This window comes from Podarcis melisellensis (genome assembly GCF_964234715.1).
Source record: "Podarcis melisellensis genome assembly, chromosome: 17".
Taxonomy (NCBI): Eukaryota; Metazoa; Chordata; class Lepidosauria; order Squamata; family Lacertidae; genus Podarcis; species Podarcis melisellensis.
Window position 1 is genome coordinate 29,519,754 of NC_138534.1, and position 22,633 is coordinate 29,542,386.

Genomic DNA, 22,633 nt, shown 5'->3' on the forward strand with positions numbered 1-22,633 from the left:
GAATAAGGGCCATGATTTGATACGACTCGCTTGCCCATAGTAGGTGCTATTAGAAAGGCCTTCAGTGGCTTCCCCATATATGTGGTTGACAAATATAACCAGAATTAGAGGAAGGACAAAGGAAGCTCAAGTGAGGAAACTGCTACCTGTGTCCTATGCATGGAATTGTTTAGAATTATCTGCACTGTTAGCATGTGAACTTTTTCTTCTTATTGTATTGGTTTGCTTTATGCAAAAAAAGAAAAAAGGAAAAAAGAAAGTCTCAAAGTGACTTAATAATAATTAATAATTAATAATAATAATTTTTATTTATACCCCGCCCTCGCCAGCCAAGGCCGGGCTCAGGGCAGCTAACAAGCAATAATAAAAATAAGTTGAATGAATACAACTTAAAAACAAGAGTAAAATACAACATTAAAATATTGAAGCATTAAAATATTAAAATGCAGCCTCATCACAGGAGGCAAAAGGAAAAAGAAAAAAAGAAAGAGGGGGAGGGAATAGAACGCGAACAGATATTTAAAGAGTAGTGGGACAACCCTTGCTTATTGTTTGATGTAGTCTTCTTTTGCTGTTAAAAGGGATTTCTTCTTGAAAAACATTACTTTTTAAAAAAAGGATATTCACCTCCCCAGTTCCCTTAATATTCCCGTTTGTTTCATAGCAATGCAAGACTGGAATGCACAACGGCGCCAGATGCCGTAGGGGACATGGGAAGCAACGATTTCCTGGAGAAAGATGGGCACGAAAACCCGGGGCACGACTTCATCAATGGGACCACCAGCGGCAATGCGGAAGCAGCCCGGAGGCTGGCAAAGCGCCTGTATCATCTGGATCGATTCAAGCGGTCGGATGTAGCAAAGCACTTGGAGAAAAAGTAAGGACCTGGCTTTCTATCTCAAAGGGTGTTGATGTTGCATCTGCAGAATGATAAAAAAAAACATGAAAAGTTCACTTTTTAGTAATGTGGCTTGTTTCTTTTCCTTCTTTTTTTCCTGCGTCTTAAGCAATGAGTTCAGCAAACTTGTCGCTGAGGAATACCTCAAGTTCTTTGATTTCACAGGCATGTCTTTGGATCACTCACTCAGGTAGGAAATCTCTGTGTCTTTTCCTGGGTTGTGTCTCATCCACTGATAATCCTATATGTGCCCATTTTAAGGTGTGCCTTCTCACTCTTAAGGTGGGTTGGCATGATTGACCCTGACCCACCCAGCAACAAGCCTCTTCCCACTCTGTCCTGGGCCTGACTTGCCTACATGCATTGAATATAATGTATAATCCCGCACACCTAGGCCTTGCTGGCCCATAATCCAGACCTGGCAAGACACCAGCATGGATTCTAGTGTTCTGCATCTATGCATGGACTATTTGTCCACCCTCTGACCTTTCCATCACTTGATTATTGGGAAGCCCCCAGGTTTGCATGCCAGGTATTGAACTTGGAGATTTGTAAATGCAGAGTGTGTTTCTTAAGACTCCTTCCCTGCGTATGAGCTTCTTACCCAAGCTAGGGCTTGGAGCAGAACGGTCAGAAAGGAGCAGGAGCTGGAATCTGGCAGACATGATCTGTCAGTCCCTCTTAAGGCCTTTTTAAAGAAACCACAGATAGGTCTGCATTCTCTGTGCTTTGTAATTCTTGAGTGGCAAAGACTTGAAACCCATGAAACACCTTCCTGAACCCCACAAGAGCTTTATTTTTTTAAGAAAAGGAAAAAAGAAAGGGGGAAGGGAGAGAATAATAGCAAATTTGGAAAGGCTTGCCATTGTGTGATCTAAAGACTGATGGAGACAAGAGGTAACAAGATCTCTATGAAATCTATATAGGGAGGGGGAGATGAGAGACCCTAACAGCTGTGTTACCTTAAAAAAATATACAGCTATTTGGATTAGCTGGATTTTGGAATGTGTATCTGAACAGTGTGTTCTCTCTGCTGGAAGGAAGATTTAAAGGAAACTCAGCACCCAGCAAGTCCTAAGGGTGTGCAAAAAAGATAGGACTGCATTTGGAGAAAAAGGAATCACAGCCAGTCCTAGCCCCATCCCTCAAATGTCTGGGGTGCAAGAAGTGTAACAGTGGTTTACACGATCTCTCATTTTGTGGGGGTTGTATTGGGGTTGTTTTTTCCTTTGCCTCCTCCACCCCCCTTACTGCAAGACATTTATTGAGAAGCAACACATTCTGAGGCTGGAAACAGGTAACAGCTTTTTAAAAGTGGTTTGAGAGACATAGTACTTCCCATTGCGTTTATACATCTAATTTTTCTCCCACTGTTTCCTCTGCTGAAACAGCTTCTGCGGGTTTTTGGAGCAATATTAAAAACCTGCAATATTTGTTTGACTAGGTAGAGGTAAAAGTAGGAGCTGCCAAGCTAGCAGTTTGAAAGCATACCAGTGCAAGTAGATGAATAGGTACCGCTGTGGCAGGAAGGTAAATGGTGTTTCCATGTGCTCTGGCTTCTGTCACAGAGTCCTGTTCCACCAGAAGCGGCTTAGTCATGCTGGCCACACGACCCAGAAAGCTGTCTGCGGACAAATGCCGGTTCCCTTGGCCTGAAAGTGGAGACAAGCAGCGCATCCCATAATCGATTTTTGACTGGACTTAACCGTCCAAGGGTCCTTTACCTTTTCACTTTACAAAAGTTGGATAATGTTGCACTTTTGAACCATATTCAGTTCTCTGAAAATGCTGTCCTCTGTTTCCAACCTCAGTACAAACATCTTTAAAGGCTACAGAAATTTCTGGTGATTGACTGTAGTAAAATGACTTGACTTGACTTGACTCTTTAAAGGCTGATTTAACTCCCCCCTCCTCTTTTTACATTTTTTCTCAGGACATTCTTCAAAGCCTTTTCTCTTATTGGAGAAACTCAGGAGAGAGAGCGAGTTTTAGTTCATTTCTCCAACAGATACTACCAGTGCAACCCAAATGCCATTTCCACACAAGGTAATTTTACTTCCATTGCTTTTAAAACATTTCCCTTCCTACCTTTCCTCAGGCAGAATTCAAGGTGGCTAGCAACAGTAGAAAATTAAAGCAACATCACAGTAATGCAAAGATAATAATGCAGGAATGACAACAAAGTCAAGGGAAAACAAACGCACCCACTCAAAGCAATTCCCAGTAAAATTAGAACAATTTCCCAGCGAAGCATAAACACACTGAAGGCCACAGTTTGGCTTTGGTCCTTGTCAGATCAAACGGCCACTGTGATTGCAACTGAGTCACTCCAGTTTTTTGAGATCTAGTCGGGGAACAAAGGAAACCTAGTAAACTCAAAGCAATAAGGCAAGATAGAATATGCTATTTGTTGTCAGGTTCAAGAATTGGTTAGGACTAGTGTTAGGTATTTCCATTTACAGGAGGGAGATACCTGGATAGCAGGCCCCCCACACCTGATGCCCTCTAGAAGTTTTGGGCTACAGCAATCCCAGCCAGCATCTGAAGAGCTCTGGCTTGGGAGATGATTAATAATAATACATCATATTTGCATGTTGAATGCCCTTGTCTTCCACTTACAGCACCATATCTTCTGCCACATTGCTTCTTTCTCTCTATATGAGGAATGTATTTTAAAGAGGTGGGCTGCTAGTGTGTGCTGAACTGCCCCTGTGCTTTTGCCCTGTAGCTCCTTGGCGTCAGGTGCTTTTCTCCCAGCTAGGTTCAATGGAGCAAAAAAGTACCGGGGTGGTTGGACTGTGCACCATATAATCAGCAGGTGTGGATGGGTTCTGCACCACCTGATTTTGTGCCTCTTTGCAGCCATTTGTTGCACAGGTGATCTAAGGGAGCACACCCAAACCTCTAGATGTGTCTCAGTCACTGTCACATGCAGTCTGAGCTAAGAAGCTGAACAGAGAACCACATTTAAAACTTGCCTCTACTATGAACTTAGTGCAGGACTCTAATCAAATCCAATTGAATCTCCCCACTCCCCACATCTGCAGTGGGTTAACAACAGCAGCAGCAGCAACAGCAACGATAGTAATAGTACTGGCCTGCCTCACAAGACTTACTGAGATAAAATTAACACCCTAAAGCACTATAGATATGCTATACCGTCCATGAAGCATTATATCTTGTCCCACTTCTCTCTCCTCCTTTGCCACCAAAGGCTTTCCTGAGCCCTTCTGGTCCCGTCTTACCTGTCTCTCTTCTGCCACTCTGGCTGTCCTTTGGCTGATCTCTGACCCTCCATTCCCTGTTCCTGCTTTGCTCTGCTGTTCAGGATAAGTGGTGATGAGGATATGCCAAAGGCAATGTTGATCTCCATTTATCTGTAGCCTGTCCTACATTACTAGGGACGCAGGTGGCTCTGTGGTCTAAACCACTTAACCTCTTGGGCTTGCTGATCAGAAGGTCAGCGGTTCAAATCCCCGCGACGGGGTGAGCTCCCGTTGCTCTGTCCCAGCTCCTGCCAACCTAGCAGTTCAAAAGCACACTAGTGCAAGCAGATAAATAGGTACCGCTGTGATGGGAAGGTAAACGGAGTTTCCGTGTGCTCTGGTTTCCATCATGGTGTCCCGTTGCGCCACATGACCTGGAAAGCTGTCTGTGGACAAACGGCGGCTCCCTTGGCCTGAAAGCGAGATGAGCGCCGCTACCCCATAGTCACCTTTGACTGGACTTAACCACCCAGGGGTCCTTTACCTTTACCCTTTACCTATCCTGCATTACAATTAAAAGCATATCCCACTTTCCTTTCCCCCCATGGACTCTTATCCAGGTACTGATCACATTCACACCTTGGTTTCACAAGTCCTACAGTACAGTATTGGGGTACTCCCAGACTATTTATCTGTAAATAGCTGCAGTAATCTCTAAAGGCAACAGTAGTGAGCACTAATGATCTAAACTGAATACAGTGGTACCTCGGGTTAAGAACTTAATTCGTTCTGGAGGTCTGTTCTTAACCTGAAACTGTTCTTAACCTGAAGCACCACTTTATCTAATGGGGCCTCCTGCTGCTACCACACTGCTGCTGCACGATTTGTGTTCTCATCCTGAAGCAAAGTTCTTAACCCGAGGTAATATTTCTGGGTTAGCGGAGTCTGTAACCTGAAGCGCATGTAACCCGAGGTACCACTGTATATAACATGTAGCTCCAGAGGCAGTTTATCTCTCATTGCCAGATGCTGGAAATAAACAACACGGGGTGACTGTTATTGCTGTGCCCTGCTTAGGAGCTTCTCCACTTGTGCCAGGCACTGTCTCTCAGCATAACCTACCTACCTCACAGGGTTGTTGTGAGGATAAAATGGGGAGCTGGAGAGCCATGTGTACTACTTTGATCTCCCTGGAGGAAAAGGTGGTGTATAAATGCAATAAACAAACAAACCAATAAGACATTAAAAAAAAAAATATGCCCAGCCACTTTGGAGGCAGCGCTGAGATGATGGAACAAGGCAGTTATTTTCTTCTCCAGTTATTCCTCCTCCTTTGTGCATTTGCTTTATAGAATAAGGCAGCACCCCCCCCAAACACTATATGATTTAATGTTGTCATTGGGGGAGCACAACGGGAGAATGAAAAGGAAAGGCAAAGGTAACAAGGCGAACAAGTGCAGTTACATAGGCATCTTTAGTTTCTATTGGAGGAGAGTGGATTAAGGAATTTAGTTAATGGCTTTTGTGATGATGTAGGTTTAAAGACAGGGAGGCAGTGAAAGACAGGAGTGCCTGGCGTGGCCTGGTCCATGGGGTCATGAAGAGTCAGACACAACTAATCGACTAAACAACAACAACAAGGTTTAAAGACAGGAATTTAATGGGGGCAGGAACAGAAAGAGGTGGCAGCCTATGGGTGTTCTGCGGGGGTGGGGTTGTTGTCAAAAGGGCCAATCCTTTTACATTGAATTTGTGCTAGTCTGGAGTTAAGGACAATGACTTCAGTGAGACTGAATTTGGTTAAAACCATTGGCTTAACTGGACTGTAGATTGGGTTGTAAAAAGTTAGACAAAACCTTTGGAAGGTCAGCTTACATGGCTGAGGTTGATATTCACGGATCTTTGACATTTGTGGAGCTTTCCTTCAAAGCGTTTGGGTCCTAAACTTTAGGAGGTTTCACCTTCCCCCCCACAAAGGAACAAATTGGGCTAGCTGTTTCTCCCTTCCTCCTTATCAACCCTTATGACTTCATCTCATGAGACGGTCTCTCTTGATTAATGTCATGCATTTCTTTATAAGCAAATTGCTTTTGGAAGAAGAAGGGAGTGTTAATTAGGCTTCAGGGGGGTCCCAACTCAACGTGAATCATTCTTTCATAAGCAGATGTGAGTAGTAGGAAGTGTGATTTCTCTCCCCCACCCCACCTGCCTGTGTGACTTTCTGTGTGTCATGCTTGGGGTGTTTTCCCCCCCTACAGATGGAGTCCATTGCCTCACATGCGCAATCATGCTGCTGAACACTGACCTCCACGGCCATGTGAGTATTCTGCAAATTGTCCTGCTTGCTCAGAAATTTTGAACTGCTCTTTCAGTATGCTTGTTGCGGTTGAGTACTCCCTGCTCAAGTCCTCACAGGGTCGGGTTGAAGCAGCCAGAAAGATTTCAGGTGACATTAGCAGAGGTGGAAGGCAGTTGTGTGAAGAGCTTGTGAAACTGGCAAGGGAGCCAAAACCAATATGAATGTGTCCCATAAGAATGAGGGCCAGGCTGGATGCAGTGAATTGGGCAAGTCTGGAAACCCAGTAGCTCGGAAGAGGAAGACAGGTAGAAGAACAGTTTCACAAGCACAGAGGACCAGCCAGATTGAGGGCACTGGAAAATCGCCCAGACTAATGGATTTCAGGAGACCCTGAAAGATGCAGTGAAAGGAGTGGATTGGGATAGGCTCTCCTTGATCACCTGACTTCCTTACTTAGGGTGATGTGCCTGAAAAGCTGGATGTTCCCTCTTGGCCCCAGTTGTATAGGGAGCTGATGTCTGGCCTGCCAGACCATTCAAGCCCCAGTGCAAGCAGAGCTTGTAAATCATCCTCACAGCACAAACTACTCCCACTTTGGAATCTGAATGCTTGGCATCCCTGGCTTGTGCATAAAGGGAGGCTATATATAGATGGCAACTTCTCAGAGATTTGGCAGCCATATTACAGAGCCATTCTTATCCAAGATACAAACGGTCATGTTTTTTTCTTTGTCCTACCAGGACCTTTGTCAACCAAATTCTGTCGTGCTTATTTAGCTGTACTCTGGGGAAAAAACCTGTCAATAACTCTACAGAAGTGTGAGCGTCATTTCTGCAGGAGACATGTATAAGTTCTGTTACGGCTGTTTTTCGTGTTTAGCAGAAAGTCCCCGTGGGCACTAACACACAACCATATACCGTATTTTTTGCCCTATAGGGAGCACCGGCCCATAGGGCGCACCTAGTTTTTTTGGGGGGAAATAAGGAAAAAAAATTCCCCCCCCCAGGCGTGGGGCTGGGGCGGGGGAAGCCCTAGCTTTCCTGACCCCAGCCCCCAGAACAGGTTGCTATCCACAAGCCTGGGGAGCCCGCGGGCTCCTCAGGCTTGTGGATATCTGCCCAAAGACCAGGGTACGTTGCTCAGCGCGCCCCAGGCTTCGGGATGCAGGCTGCTATCCGCAAGTCTTGGGAGCCCGGTGGGAACTCCCGCGGGCTCCCAAGGCTTGCGGATAGCTTCCTGAAGCCTGCATTAGCCCCATAGGACGCACACACATTTCCTCTTCATTTTTGGAGGGGAAAAAGTGTGTCCTATAGGGCAAAAAATACGGTACCCCAACAGTTTTGAACAACTATTTTAAAATGAGTTTTTTAAAATGTTCTTATGTGACCTTTAAAAAAGAAAAAGTACAAAGCTGTATCTTATCTCAAGTGTTCAACCTGGGTTAGGGTTAAAACTGACTGGGACAATAGTTGTGCGCCACTTGGTCACATTGTTGACTGGCTGCCCACAACTATGGCAAGTGCCTGCAGCTGAGAGTGGCTGAAAAGGGAGTAGTGACTCACCTTCATTAGGTTTGTATAGTTACCCATCAGTTCCAAGGCTGGATCAGTGTTAGTGACCTCATAGAGGTGAGGGGGCAGTCACTCTTCTTGCTTCATTAAAAAGGAAAGAGAAAAGATCTACACGTATCCTGAATATTAAAATGTAATTTTCCCTGGCTTTGCTTTGCTGCAGTGTCAGGATAACTTATGGGCACTAGGTGGCAGAACATGCATAGCGTTCTCTGAACTGTTCATGCATCATCAGATGAATGTGCAAATTCCTATCTGGGCCTTGCGTTTTAAATCTGCATGTAAAACAAGTATCACCATTGGCCAGAAAGCAAAGGGTCACATACTTGAGCTCCGGCTGTCTGGGTAAAGAAGAGGTCAGATGCAAAGGGGCCCACCTGAACCAACCTGAAACTAGCTACCCAATTTTGGGCTTGTTTCCGAGTGCCAGAAAAGGTCTTTTTGTTTTTGGCAACATTCTGCTCTCATCACAAACTTAGGGCTACATATAAAATAGGGTTACCAGACGTCCCCATTTCCCAGGGACAGTCCCCAGATTTGCGAATAAGTCCCCGGACAAATTCCATCCTCAGAATGTCCCCGGATTTCATCTAATGTCCCCGGGAACCGCAGCAGCGGCAGTCTCAGCAGCCTGGAGCAGTTGGCTCTGGCTGGCTTCAGGAGCTGCTCGGAAGTCCCCATATGATGGTGGTGCAGGGGCTCTAAGATGCAGCTTCCGGGCTGCCTCCACCTTGCCTCCGAAAGGCAGTGTGAAGCCTCGCTTCCCACTGAGGGATCCCTGCCCCCTGCTGCTTGCACGCAAGTAGGAATGGGATTGGGGCTGCTCCGATGGAAAGGGAGGCATCACGCTGCCTGAGCCGAGCCGCTGCTGCCACTCTCGGCCCCCCTTCTCCGCCTTGTATGCCTGACCCACCCCATTACCACCAAAGAACGAACAACTCAGGGGCTGCCCAGGCTCTTGGGAAAAGGAGATAGAAGCCTCAGAGGAAGGGGAAACATGGTGGTTGAGGTCAAGGCGGCGGCTGCCCCTCTGCCACCGCCATCGTTGCAGCACCAACATCCCGAATGTGTATTAATTAATTAATTAATTAATTAAAGTGTCCCCGGATTCATTGGAAAAAAACCCCTGGTAACCTTAGTATATGGACTGTAATTCTTATTTGTGGTGGTGGCATTTCACTGAATTTCTTTACAGGGGGTTAGAAATTCCCCCAAGAGTTTCATGTGGTTGGGACTTGCCATCAGTGGTGGCAAGTCCCACAGCTTTTTAAGGGCACAGCTTTTCTTAAGGGGTAGGATGTAGGGGAGAGGGTTGTTTAAAAAAAGAGAAAAGAAGCCTTTTGGCTTGACTTCATTGCAAACTCAACCCTATTTTCCCAGAGCTGCCCTTCTCAGTTAAGTTTCCATCGCCTTCTTTCTGTTGCCGCCCTCTGTCTCATTTGCCCACACTCCCATTTAATTCTACTGGCTGCGGCAACTCATGTGGTTTTGTGAATGACATCATGATGTACTTCGGATCTGATGATATCACATATGCTCATCAACAAAATTATGTGGAGTGCCACAGCCAGTAGGATTAAGCAGCCACCTGGGCAAGAGAGGTTGAGGAGAACGGAGGCGGCAACGGAGAAGAAGGGAAATGGCGCCGAGTAGCAGCAACAGCCAGGAAAACAGAAAGGGTGTCGAACAGCATTGAAACCACACAAATATTTGTTAAGGTGAGTAGTTTGCTGTTAATCTGGCCGTTGTGAATGAGCAGGTTCTGAAGTTGCTTGCACAAGCTGCTTCCACATGGTTTTTAGCATTTTCCTTCTCCCACTACAACTCCCAGTCACTACCTGAGGGACCCATGGCTTTGGGGGGAGTGTTGGGGACTTCACTAGGGAGTTGGAGAGCAGAAGAGCCCCTCTGCCTGCATACTCTGGACTGAAATCCAGTATGATTTGGTGATTTAGCCATTGGTGAAGCCTGAGAGATACGTAACTGGAGATTTGGTTTCCAGCATTTTAGATGGCATCTGAAGCTGAAATGCACTTCCTTTCTGCCACCTCGTTTTGCTAAGTGTGAGAAATGCGTAGGGCGAACTTGATAAAGCAATATTTTCCCATCACTTTTGTGTCTTCCCTTTCCTTCGGAATGCTTATCCTAACTGATAATACTTTTTGTTTTTTTGTATTGCATTGTTTTTCTAGGTGGTAAGTTGGGCATTTATTGCTTGGAATGTAAAACATAGCTTGGAATGCATTTAACCAGATTATTTGTTTCCTAACTATCATAAATCAGTGCTTCATCCTGTAAGCATGTATCAGGATTTATTTATTTGTTTAAACTGTTTTTAAAATTTATATATATCGTTTTTCCTTTTTTCTTTTTGAGCCCAAAGTGGTTCGCTGTACATGAACACACCCATCAATTGCAGTATATTTTCATGTATAAGGCACCCTCATATATAAGACGACCCCTAGTTTTTTGAACCCAAAATTAAGGGCGGGAAACCCTAAAATAGAAGTAACATTCTATACAATCTGCAGCAGCAAGTTGCTGATCTTTCTTTGGGCAATCGCCATCCAAGTTTCCAGCATGAGGTGCATGCATGGTGGTGCAAAGGCAGTGGCTAGAGCACCACATGCTCCCCCTTGGTGGTGGCTGCTGCTGTGGGGAAGGAGGCTCCTGAATCGGACGCGAGGGAGAGCCTAGGGAAGGCAGCGCCCGCTCTATGCCAGCCCATGCCGTTGAGCAAACCCAGCTGAGGAAAGTGGTGAACGGGCTGGGGGTTTGAGAGGGGAAGAGAGAGAAAAAGGAAAGAAGGGCGATGAAAGGTAGCCAAGGCAGTTCTCGGTGGCGGCTGCTGCTCTCGATCCGGTGGTCAATAATAATAATATAATAATAAATTATTATTTATACCCCACCCATCTGGCTGGGTTCTAACAAAACACTAAAATACACTAACCTATTAAAAATTAAAAGCTTCCCTAAACAGGGCTGCCTTCAGGCAGTTATTTTTCTCTTTGACATCTGGTGGGAGGGTGTTCCACAGGGCAGGTGCCACTACCAAGAAGGCCCTCTGCCTGGTTCCCTGTAACTTGGCTTCTCTCAGTGAGGGAACCTCCAGAAGGCCCTCAGCGCTGGACCTCAGTGTCCGGGCAGAACGATAGAGGTGGAGACACTCCTTCAAGTATACTGGACTGAGGCCGTTTAGGGCTTTAAAGGTCAGCACCAGCACTTTGAATTGTGCGAGAAAATGTCCTAGGAGCCAGTATAGGTCTTTCAAGACCGGTGTTATATGGTCTGGGCGGCTGCTCCCAGCCACCAGTCTAGCTGCCACGTTCTGGATTAGTTGTAGTTTCCGGGTCACCTTCCAAGGTAGCCCCACATAGAGCGCATTGCAGTAGTCCAAGCGGGAGATAACTAGAGCATGCACCACTCTGGCAAGACAGTCCACAGGCAGGTAGGGTCTCAGCCTGCGTACCAGGTGGAGCTGGTAGACAGCTGCCCTGGATACAGAACTGACCTGTGCCTCCATGGACACCTGTGAGTCCAGAATGACTCCCAGGCTGCGCACCTGGTCCTTCAGGGGCACAGTTACACCATTCAGGACCAGGGAGTCCCCCACACCTGCCCGCCCTGTCCCCCCAAAACAGTACTTCTATCTTGTCAGGATTCAACCTCAATCTGTTAGCCGCCATCCATCCTCCAACCGCCTCCAGACACTCACACAGGACCTTCACCGCCTTCACTGGTTTCGACTCGATGGCCCTTGTGGTCTCTTCCAACTCTATGATTCTATGATTTGAAAGAGAGGTAGAGCTGGGTATCCGCATACTGATGAACACCCAGCCCAGTGGGCTTCAGGAGGCTAGCCAGTCACCAGCGCACAGCCCAGAGAGGGAGGGGAAAGAGGGGGTGGCGGCCCCAGGGAACGCCTCAGCCCACCCAAGCCAAAATCCCAAACATTTGCTCAAATATTTTAAACCTCACCCCCCCCCCCCGATGCCCATGTTCTGTGTATAAGATGACCTCCATTTTTTTACTTCCTTTTTTTAAAAACAAAAAAAATATGGTGCATAGCGCAAGTGCTTGAATTACACAGGGCTGTATGAGAAGGAGGTCCAGGGTTTCCACTTCTACCAGGTTTTGGATCCAGCTTGGTTAAAGAGGAACCCTGGTTTGCTTTCAAAGTGGCTTAATGTTGCTGTTGATGAAATGGTCTTGATCTCACAGTCCACTGGCTGAAAAAGAGGGCTTTAAAAGAAACCTCATAATTGGCAATTGAAAAGCTTCTTTCCCCTCTTATATATACCATAACTTTCTTTTCAGCTTGTCAATTTCAAGCTCTTGCTCTGGCCGCATGATTCCAGCTTTTGTTTGTGGCAAGACCTTAACGTTCTTGGAATGCAACTCAGTTCCATAAAGTGCTTTGATAGCCATGGTTGAAAAGCCTGTGCAATTGTTAAGATTCATCACCACCATTATCCTAGCAGGATCACTTTCCCACTGATTCCCCCTTTCCCAGTAGGGTTGCCTGTCTATGCTGATTTGTATTTTGCAGCTGTGTTCATGCAGACACCCTTACAATGTCTCTTACCCTGGGATTGCTGCTAACAACTTGGTTTTTAACTTAACATGGGGGGATATTAATTAGAGCTTTTAATATGCAACTCATTTTATAGGCTACTGTCCTTTTCTTTTCTGAGAATTGCATTAATATTTATGTGTCATTTATCTTTCAGAATATTGGCAAAAAAATGTCCTGTCAAGAATTCATTGCCAACCTTCAGGGAATGAATGAAGGCAAAGATTTCCCAAGGGAACTCTTGAAGGTGAGGCACTATATTATCTTTCCGTTGTGGGAATACAGCATTAACTCTAACTCTGCCGTCCGCCTGTGCTAGGGTGATGCTTTCAAAATGATCAAGCTTCTTGTATTTTAATGATTTTTATTTTTCCGTTAGAGTGAATGGTAATACATGGATAGTGCCTGCTATATGCCGATCACATTTATCTTTGCTATTCTACGGTTATGGACATTTACTTTGACCATTCCTAGTGCAGCTGTTCCCATACTCTGCACTGGGAGAGGGGCTGAAGACATTAAACCAGCACGTTGGATTCTGCCACCATTCTAGGACAGGGATGGACAAGCCTGAGGCTTGAAGGGCCTCCTTTGTTTTTGTTTTTTACTAGAAGCTCAAGCTTCACCGAGCCAAATGATGGTGCATGGCGGCTTTTGGATATTTAGGACAGTATGCACCTTAAATAATTTTGCACAAGCAATTATTGCTTACTCAATGGGACTTTCCCCCTCTTCCCGTCTCCTTGCACCTTGTGTCATCCTCAAGTCTGCTCCAGGGGGTTGGGGAAACCCCCAGAACAGATTTAGGGGTGCGGGAAGGAGAAGGGGAGAACATTCAGTTGCACTGATGGAATGTTCTCCTTAGTTCTGTGTTGAATTCTCCTTGTAAGGTTGTATCCACTGATAGTCATATTCAGAGTAAGCCCATTGAAAGTAAAGGGTCTGACTAACTTAGGCTTCTTAATTTCAGTGGGTCTACTTGGAAAAGGACTAGCATTGAATACAACTCTTAGCATTAAGGACCAGAGTACCTGTGAGCACATGTTTAGAGCAGACATTTGTTTTCAGAATTAGATCTGACCTGACAGTCGTTTCTCAGGCATATGTGCGCACACACACATAGTTTTCCTGCAAACTTTTTCTTAGTTCAGTAACCTAATGAGGACCATTTTCGTGGTTGCTGCTGTTTAAACCATTGGGAGACGAAACCTCACTTGCCGATCTACTAAAAACTACTCCCATGGTCTACCAATAGATCACAATCTGCCTATCCCTGCAATATGGTACTTGGAGCAGGAAAATGTGACGCACCATTGATGTGTCACGGCTGCCAGTGCTTACCCAGCAGCATTGTACCGAGGGGGGAAGTTATAGATGAACCAATGTTCTTGGATGCAGCGTGGGTTATGGGTGCAGCAGTATCCCAGAAGCATCACCATTGTCCAGAAAGCACAATCCCACTCCTGAACCCTGACTCACTGAACAAAGAGGAGGCCAGGATGTCAGCAGGCAGTGCTAATAAACTATCTCACAGTTGGAAACAGAATACCTGTCCTTAGTTTTGGGAGCTGATTGAGACAATATATGCCCCTCCTTTCTAGTGTAAGAGTGAACAGTGCACCTCCAGTTTTAATTTAGAAAACATGTGGCTTGAGTATCAAAACTTTGGCAAACATTGCCTTAATATTAAAAAGGTAAAGGGACCCCCCTGACCATTAGGTCCAGTCGTGACCGACTCTGGGGTTGTGGCGCTCATCTCGCTTTATTGGCCAAGGGAGCCGGTGTACAGCTTCCGGGTCATGTGGCCAGCATGACTAAGCCGCTTCTGGCGAGCCAGAGCAGTGCACGGAAATGGTGTTTACCTTCCCGCCGGAGCGGTACCTATTTATCTACTTGCACTTTGATGTGCTTTGGAACTGCTAGGTTGGCAGGAGCAGGGACTGAGCAACGGGAGCTCATCCCGTCGCGGGGATTCGAACCGCCGACCTTCTGATTGGCAAGTCCTAGGCTCTATGGTTTAACCCACAGCGCCACCCGTATCCCTTTGCCTTAATATTAGTCCATGCTTAAGTCTTCCGAGGATCATGGATGTGGTGTGTGTGTTTACAGGTAAATTAGTTTAGAGGTGTCAGTGAAATTGTTTCTGGCCCAGTTGTGCTTGCAGGCATCTTAGCATGCCTTAGACTTCCATGTGCTTGTTGATCAATAAGATCAGAGCAGAAGAAACTGGATTCCTCTCCAGGCTTCTTGATCAGGGCTGTTTTTATGCAGCATTGGAACCTGCACGGCACCAGAGGCCCGATGTAGCAAGGACAATGCACAACAGGGGCCATTTGTTCATATACGACTCCCAATCCAACAAGGTATATGGAGGCAGATCTTGCTTCAGCACTTGAATTGTTCAAACTGGATTGAGACTAGCAAGTGCCTTGTGTAATAAGCGAAAGCAGAGAAAGCCAGACAGGCTTTTTATTAGAAAGCTAAGGCTGCCTGCGGAGTATTTATGCTAACAGGTTTTTTTCTAGGTAGCTTTGGAAAGAAGGTGCCTTTGGGCTTTTACATTTGAATGGAAGATATAATTTGAGATCGGGACATTCTGTATGGTACACATTACTGCTTTTCTCCCCTAGCGTGCCGAGTTGTATATGTGTTCACTCAATTTGTTCCAGCAGACGAATCTGAATAGTTGGTGAAGCCTGAGTTTGAGGTGCTGAACATTCCCCATTGTCGGCACTAATAGGAATGTTTCTCTTTCTTTTGTCCGATTTGCTTGTGCAGGAATTACTGGCTGCTACTGCATTTGGTTTGCAATGGAAGAATTTTTTTTTAATGATGTTTTGGTGCACAAAGAAGTGTAGCTTGAAGTCTTGTAACACCAGCAAAGGAAGACTTATGTTGATTTTTTGGTCTTTCCTTTTGTTGTGATCCTGAATGAAACATATTGATACTTGGAATAGAAATGTTCTGTATGCCCCCTGCACTGCAGTTGGAATCTGGAGGGTAAACTGGCCTAGAATATGGTCTAGGGAGGGTTAGGAATAGCAAATCATTTCTATCTGTGAAGCAATGCACATCTGGGCCTGAGCGGAATTGGGATGGGAGAATTACGGAAAATTTCAGGTAAGCTGCTATAAGTTCCTTGGAGGGTGGGTGAGAAATGAGTGCAATAAACAAGCCTAGTCCAACTTTACTCAGTGCTGGATTTCTCTGCAGTAGAAGTGGCCAACTTGGTGCTCTCCCGATATTGAGGGCTACAGCTCCAATCCGCTACAGCCAGCATAGCAAGCGGTCAGGGATGATGTGGAGTTGTAGTCCACAACATCTGGAGGGCTTTCCTGTGGCTTTCCGATTTTTTCCAGTTTGAGGGAGGCCTCTCCCCTTGAAGAAACTACCTGCATGCTGCAAATAGGTTTGTGGGGCATATTCTAGGGAGAATACAGTGGTACCTGAGGTTACATACGCTTCAGGTTACATACGCTTCAGGTTACACACTCCACTAAGCCAGAAATAGCGCTTCAGGTTAAGAACTTTGCTTCAGAATAAGAACAGAAATCGGGCTCCGGCAGCGCTGCGGCAGCAGGAGGCCCCATTAGCTAAAGTGGTGCTTCAGGTTAAGAACAGTTTCAGGTTAAGTACGGACCTCCGGAACGAATTAAGTACTTAACCCGAGGTACCACTGTACTCATCTTGCCCAGAGTACTGGGGGGGGGGGTGTCTCAGTGTTTGCCCACATGAACTGAAGATCACACTGTAGAATACAGTCTGCACTCTCCTACAGCTGCATTGAAGGGGGTTGGATTTGGTGACCATTGGGGTCCATTCCAACTCTGCAATTCTATGATACACTTTTAATAAATAAAATAAAAGTGAAACTGGTGCTTTTATTTAGGCTGGTACCCTTACGTGGAAGAATGTCAGCTCCTAAGCCTCAGCAACCCAAAATAATTTCCAGCCAATATGTTTTGAGGCAGAAAGGCCTAGCTCTGACGAAGCTTGCTCATCTGGTCTCCCCACACCCCTCCCTGGTTCCCTAGATTGGAGCTGCTGTCTCTTGCTTGGCTTCTGTTTTAGACAAGTATGTAGGAATTATTCAAGCATGTGTTTTTAAAGATACTGGCTCTGGCTGTTTGTGACTGAGAAAGCTTCAGCCAATGTTGACAAATCAGCTTATTTATAATGCTGTCTTGGAGAGGTGCAGCGGAATGGCCCCAGACTCTAATTACAGGCTCTTATTGACTGGATCGATCTCTAGCGCCGTATTTAAGCAGCCCACTTAGTGTAATAAAGGCAGCTTCCTCTTCATCCCTCTCTCCCAGATGTATATCTTTCTGCGAGCAGATTGTACTTTTTATGACCATATTCCAGACATAGTCCTCCCAGCTGCTCTAAATGAATTGGCCAATATCCCCCAGTTCCTTCAGCTGGAATGAAGATTAAAGACCTGTCTAGGCTAAACGTGTGGCGAAGATGTTGCATTCCATCAGATCTCTGGCTGGTGTAGCTCAGTTCTAAAAAACCCGACGACGGTTGCCTTAATTTGTGCCTTGCATATCTTCTGAAATGAGAAGAGAAAGGAGGTTGTTGAAATTGTGTGGTTTCTTCTTCCAACAAGCCTTGAACTTCCTTTGCTCCTTCTTAGGTAAAGGTAAAGGGACCCCTGACCATTAGGCCCAGTCATGACTGACTCTGGGGTTGCGGCGCTCATCTCGCTTTATTGGCCGAGGGAGCCGGCGTACAGCTTCCAGGTCATGTGGCCAGCATGACTAAGCTGCTTCTGGCGAAACAGAGCAGCGCACGGAAACGGCGTTTACCTTCCTGCCAGAGCGGTACCTATTTATCTACTTGCACTTTGATGTGCTTTTGAACTGCTAGGTTGGCAGAAGCAGGGACCGAGCAATGGGAGCTCACCCCATCACGGGGATTCAAACCGCTGACCTTCTGATCAACAAGTCCTAGGCTCTGTGGTTTAACCCACAGCGCCACCCGTGTCCTTTGCTCCTTCTTTCATTTGTTCAGATAAACTAAAGTCTCTTGTGAAAGGGGGCTTATTTGTATGTTATATAAAGGGATTAAATGGTTCCTCTGGTAAGAGTTTTCAGGTGTGGGCATGCACCACCAGGGGAGATTTGATTTAAATCAAATTGATTCACGATTTAAATCACAATTTAAATGACTAGTCAGTAAGACTTGATTTAAATCATTTTCCTACATTTTTCTACATTGTTGCTGATATAATCTTAATATTTATAACCAGATGAAGTTTTCATTTTTGGAATAATAAATTTTCAGAGTAGTTTTTACAGCCATTTCAAAAATTACTGATTTGGTTGTACTATTAGAAATACTTAGACAGATAATTTTGAAATCATTGCGAGGTTTAATAAGTTAACTATTTATATTTGGACAACTTTTCTGCTGTACTTTATTGGAAGGAGAAAAATAATCATTTCCTTGATAACAATTTAAACAACTTATTTAACTAAAACAATAACATTATAGCATATGTATCCATGTTTGTTAACTGATGTGGGTTAAACAATAATAAAAAAAAAATCTTAGACTGAGTTTTAGCACACATGAAAAACTTAAAACAAATCCTTATTTCCTTTGAATAGCCTTTTTGGACTATAATATAACTTAAATAGAAAACTATATTTAGAAAGATTTTTCCTCCAAAAGCATTTTATTTTAAAAATCTGATTTAAATTTTAAAAATCCAATTTAAATTTTAAAAATCTGTTTTTTTAATATATATCATTTTTTTGGGACGCGGGTGGCACTGTGGGTTAAAGCCTCAGCGCCTAGGGCTTGCCGATCGAAAGGTCGGTGGTTCGAATCCCCGCGGCGGGGTGCGCTCCCGTTGCTCGGTCCCAGCGCCTGCCAACCTAGCAGTTCGAAAGCACCCCCAGGTGCCAGTAGATAAATAGGGACCGCTTACCAGCGGGAAGGTAAACGGTGTTTCCGTGTGCTGCGCTGGCTCACCAGATGCAGCTTGTCACGCTGGCCACGTGACCCGGAAGTGTCTCCGGACAGCGCTGGCCCCCAGCCTCTTAAGTGAGATGGGCGCACAACCCCAGAGTCTGTCAAGACTGGCCCGTACGGGCAGGGGTACCTTTACCTTTACCTTTATCATTTTTTAAAATCATTGATTTTTATCCACCCTGTGCACCACACATAGAACAAAACCAGCTCTTTTCTAATCTCTTGCATGGGAATGGCTGCAGTGTAGCTAAGGGCCATGGGGGAAGGGGAACCCCAACTGCAGCTCCGGGGGGGGGGGAGGCGCTGGCAGAGGGAGAAGCTGGTGTCTGGGGTTTCTCACATTACATTGTGACTTGGGAAGGAGCAACATTGCAAGAACGTGGCCAGAACTGCCTTGTTCCACCTTGCAACCACTTTTATCTGGAACTGTGAAGCATCTTTCTGATGCTACAAACAGAAAACTTTGGTCATGTTTGGTCAAGAGTATTAATCTCTAGGGCAGTGTTTCCCAACCTTGGGCCTCCAGCTGTTTTTGAACTACAATTCCCATCATCCCTGACCACTGGTCTTGCTAGCTAGGGATGATGGGAGTTGTAGGCCAAAAACATCTGGAGGCCCAAGGTTGGGAAACACTGCTCTAGGGTAGGCATCCCTAACCTGTGGCCCTCCAGATGTTTTGGCCTACAACTCCCATGATCCCTAGCTAACAGGACCAGTGGTCAGGGATGATGGGAACTTTAGTCCTGAAACATCTGGAGGGCTGAAGGTTGGGGATGCTTGCTCTAGGTGCTGTCTGTTTTGTAGGTATGGTTTCTGGCAGTTTTGGAGAAGTTTGTGGCTAAAGTGTGATTATTTAGGGAGCAATTTAAAAGAGACAAATTTTACAGCATTCGGTCTGACTGTTGCTTATATAGCAGAATCAGAAGATCTCAATAGAACACCAGTGCAATACACATTTATATGAAACCAATAACATAAACTAGACCTTCTTTTCAGAGTCTAGATACACAGTGACTTATCATAGAATTGTAGCATTGGAAGGGACCCCAAGGGTCATCTAGTCCAACCCCTTGCAATGCAGGAATTTCAACTAAAACATCCATGACAGATAACCACCCAACCTCTGCTTATGAAGGAAAGTCCATAACCTCCCAAGGGAGACTGTTCCACTGTCAAACCACTCTTACTTACGATGTAGTATACATTTCTGTGAAGCAGCAGACAGATAAGAATCTCATTTTTTATTTTTCATTTGATTAATATATGTATTACGAAAAGAAGTGCTGGGAATAATTCTAGTTGTTTGCAATTATATCTGTCTTGTTAAATTCAATTGAGTTCCTATTGAACAAGAGAAAAGAAAGCCCCATTTGGGATCTGATGCATAAAGATGTAGAAAGAAAGTTACATGTTGCAGGGAGTTAACACAGTGCACGGTAAGCCCATGGAACTTGCTGCCACAAGGTGTGGTGATGGTCACCAATTTAGAAGGCTTTAAAAAGGATTAGACCAGGGGTCAGCACACTTTTTCAGCGGGGGGCTGGTCCACTGTCCCTCAGACCTTGGGGGGGTGGGGAGCGGAGCTGGACTATATTTTGAAGAAAAAAATGAACGAATTCCTATGTCCCACAAATAACCCAGAGATGCATTTTAAATAAAAGGACACATTCTACTCATGTAAAAACACGCTGATTCCTGGACCGTCCACAGGACGGATTTAGAAGGCGATTGGGCCGGATCCGGCCCCTGGACCTTAGTTTGCCAGTGTGGTGTAGTGGTTAAGAGTGGTGGACTCGTAATTTGGTGAACTGGGTTCGCTTCCCCACTCCTCCACCTGCAGCTGCTGGGTCACCTTGGGCTAGTCACACTTCCTTGAAGTCTCTCAGCCTCACTCACCTCACAGAGTGTTTGTTGTGGGGGAGGAAGGGAAAGGAGAATGTTAGCCTCTTTGAGACTCCTTAGGGTAGTGATAAAGCGGAGTATCAAGCCCAAACAACAACTACTCCTCCTCCTCTTCTTCTTCCCATGGATTAGACTACATAATGCAGGATAAAGCTATAAGTCCTGATGGTTATATGCTAACCCAAAGATCAGAGGCAGCATTCTCTGAAATACCAGTTGCTGGTGGGGTGGGAGGCAGAAGGGGGGGGGGCTAGCCTGCTTGTGGTGTTCCAGAGGGGCAACTGGTTGGCCCCCGTGAGAAACAGGATGCTGGACTGGAGAAGCTTTTGGGATGCTCTTGAAACATGTCTGCAGCTGCCAATGCTGCCAATGGAAAATAGATGTGGCAGTCTGCCCTTCCTCAAGGGCATTTTTCATACAACTTAAGAGGCGTGGGTATGTGAAACATCACTTTCTAAATTAAATATGGGAGGTGGCTTAGAGGGAACTCCTGAATACCTACAGCCTCCTTTCCCCCAGAGCCTCCCGATGTTTCCTATTGGATTTGCTTGGTATCTTTGGGCCCACCAGATGGCACTAGGCCACCGTGGTAGCAGCACACCATTTGTGTTGGACTATCTTATCTCCTGTGGGACTAGAGACGCCCACTGCCTGTAATTAATAATAAAACAGGAAGCGTGGAATAGATTTTATCTCTGAGTCATAGCTCTCCCTCTTTCTCTAGCTCTAGTCCCATTTTGGAGGTTTCTGCTTCATCAGTAGCTGCATCTGAAGGAATGGTGTAGTCTCTTAATAACCTTTCTGAAGGTTTAGTAATAGATGGTGGGGGTCAATTCTACTTTTCTAGAAGAAGAGCTCACCACGAACTTCTCCCTTGTTCTCTTAGAATGCCAATGGCGTCCACCGGATAGGTGGATGAGATGAGCTCCTGTGAACTCTGGCTGAAAAAAAGCTCTGGTGGTAATCATAAGAAGCTATAAAACTATAGAGTTGTTTTTTTTAAAAAAAATTAACCCTATGAGTTAAACTTGGCTCCAATAGTTCACTGTACAGCTCTGACCACTTGGCCACCTTGCTCCTCCCTCTCCCCATCCCAGTAAGCATCAGTGAGGCTATTGCTGTGGCTTCCCCTCAACTGGGCTTCTTCTGTAACCCAAGGGCAACTATCAGAGCTGATGTTTCTGGCAGAGAGGAGAGAAGCAGAACCCTGTAGCCAGTGTGGTGTAGTGGTTAAGAGCGGTGGACTCGTAATCTGGTGAACCGGGTTCTCTTCCCCGCTCCTCCACATGCAGCTGCTGGGGGACCTTGGGTTAGTCACACTTCTCTGAAGCCTCTCAGCCTCACTCACCTCGCAGAGTGTTTGTTATGGGGGAGGAGGGAAAAGGAGACTGTTGGCCGCTTTGAGACTCTTTTAAGGGGAGTGAAAGGCGGGATATCAAGTCCAAACTCTTCCTCTTCCTCCTCTTCTTCCTCTTCTTCTTCTCCCTTTCTGGCCTTTGGAAGGGGAACCAGGCAAATCTTCCATCTGCTGTAATGTTCTCTGAGGTGTGTGTATGTCTAGTCAGTTGATGGATGAATCCAGAGTGTGTTTCTTTGCTCTATAGTTCCAGGAGTAAATTTTACCTGGTTTGGATCTGCCCAGTATCTGAATGAGAGAGTGCCTGGAAGTGTCACTTACTCTCCTGGAAGCTTCTTGTGATGGACAGGATATAAATATATCAAAACCAGCCCAATGCCTTGTAGTTTCAGACTTACTAGGCATAAACTGAACCTGATGGCTCCTTGGCTGTATTTTGTTTGTTTGTTTGTTTAAAGGCCACCATATCTGGTAATCAGAGATTCCTGGTTTATTTATTACTGTGTCATTTCATAAATATGTATCATCTTCCTTTTCTGAATAGAAATATTTTATTCAAAATAGTGGGAAGAAAAGCACAGTGGCATAATAAAATAACATTATAATAGCAGGAGGCATGATAAGGCAGTTAAAGGAGAACAAAACACAGTCATACCTCGGGTTGAATGTGCTTCGGGTTGAGCGCGTTCAAGTTGCGCTCCGCAGCAACCCGGAAGTAACGGAGTGCATTACTTCCGGGTTTCACCGCATGCGCAGACGCTCAAAATGACATCACGCACATGCACAGAAGTGGTGAAAAGCGATGCGGGCGTGCGCAGACGTGCCATCGCTAGTTATGTTTGCTT

At 45.5% G+C, this 22,633-nt stretch overlaps 1 protein-coding gene across 6 annotated transcripts in view; it reads left to right on the top strand.

Annotated features, from left to right (window-relative positions):
* PSD3 (pleckstrin and Sec7 domain containing 3) overlaps positions 1-22,633 on the top strand; it is a 143,783-nt gene that overhangs the window by 51,530 nt on the left and 69,620 nt on the right. For all 6 annotated transcript variants that reach the window (XM_081893885.1, XM_081893883.1, XM_081893884.1 and 3 more), the window contains 5 exons: positions 665-877; positions 1,008-1,088; positions 2,832-2,944; positions 6,363-6,421; positions 12,705-12,794. In XM_081893885.1, the coding sequence (XP_081750011.1) occupies positions 665-877; positions 1,008-1,088; positions 2,832-2,944; positions 6,363-6,421; positions 12,705-12,794 (556 nt within the window). The remainder of the gene's footprint in view (positions 1-664; positions 878-1,007; positions 1,089-2,831; positions 2,945-6,362; positions 6,422-12,704; positions 12,795-22,633) is intronic.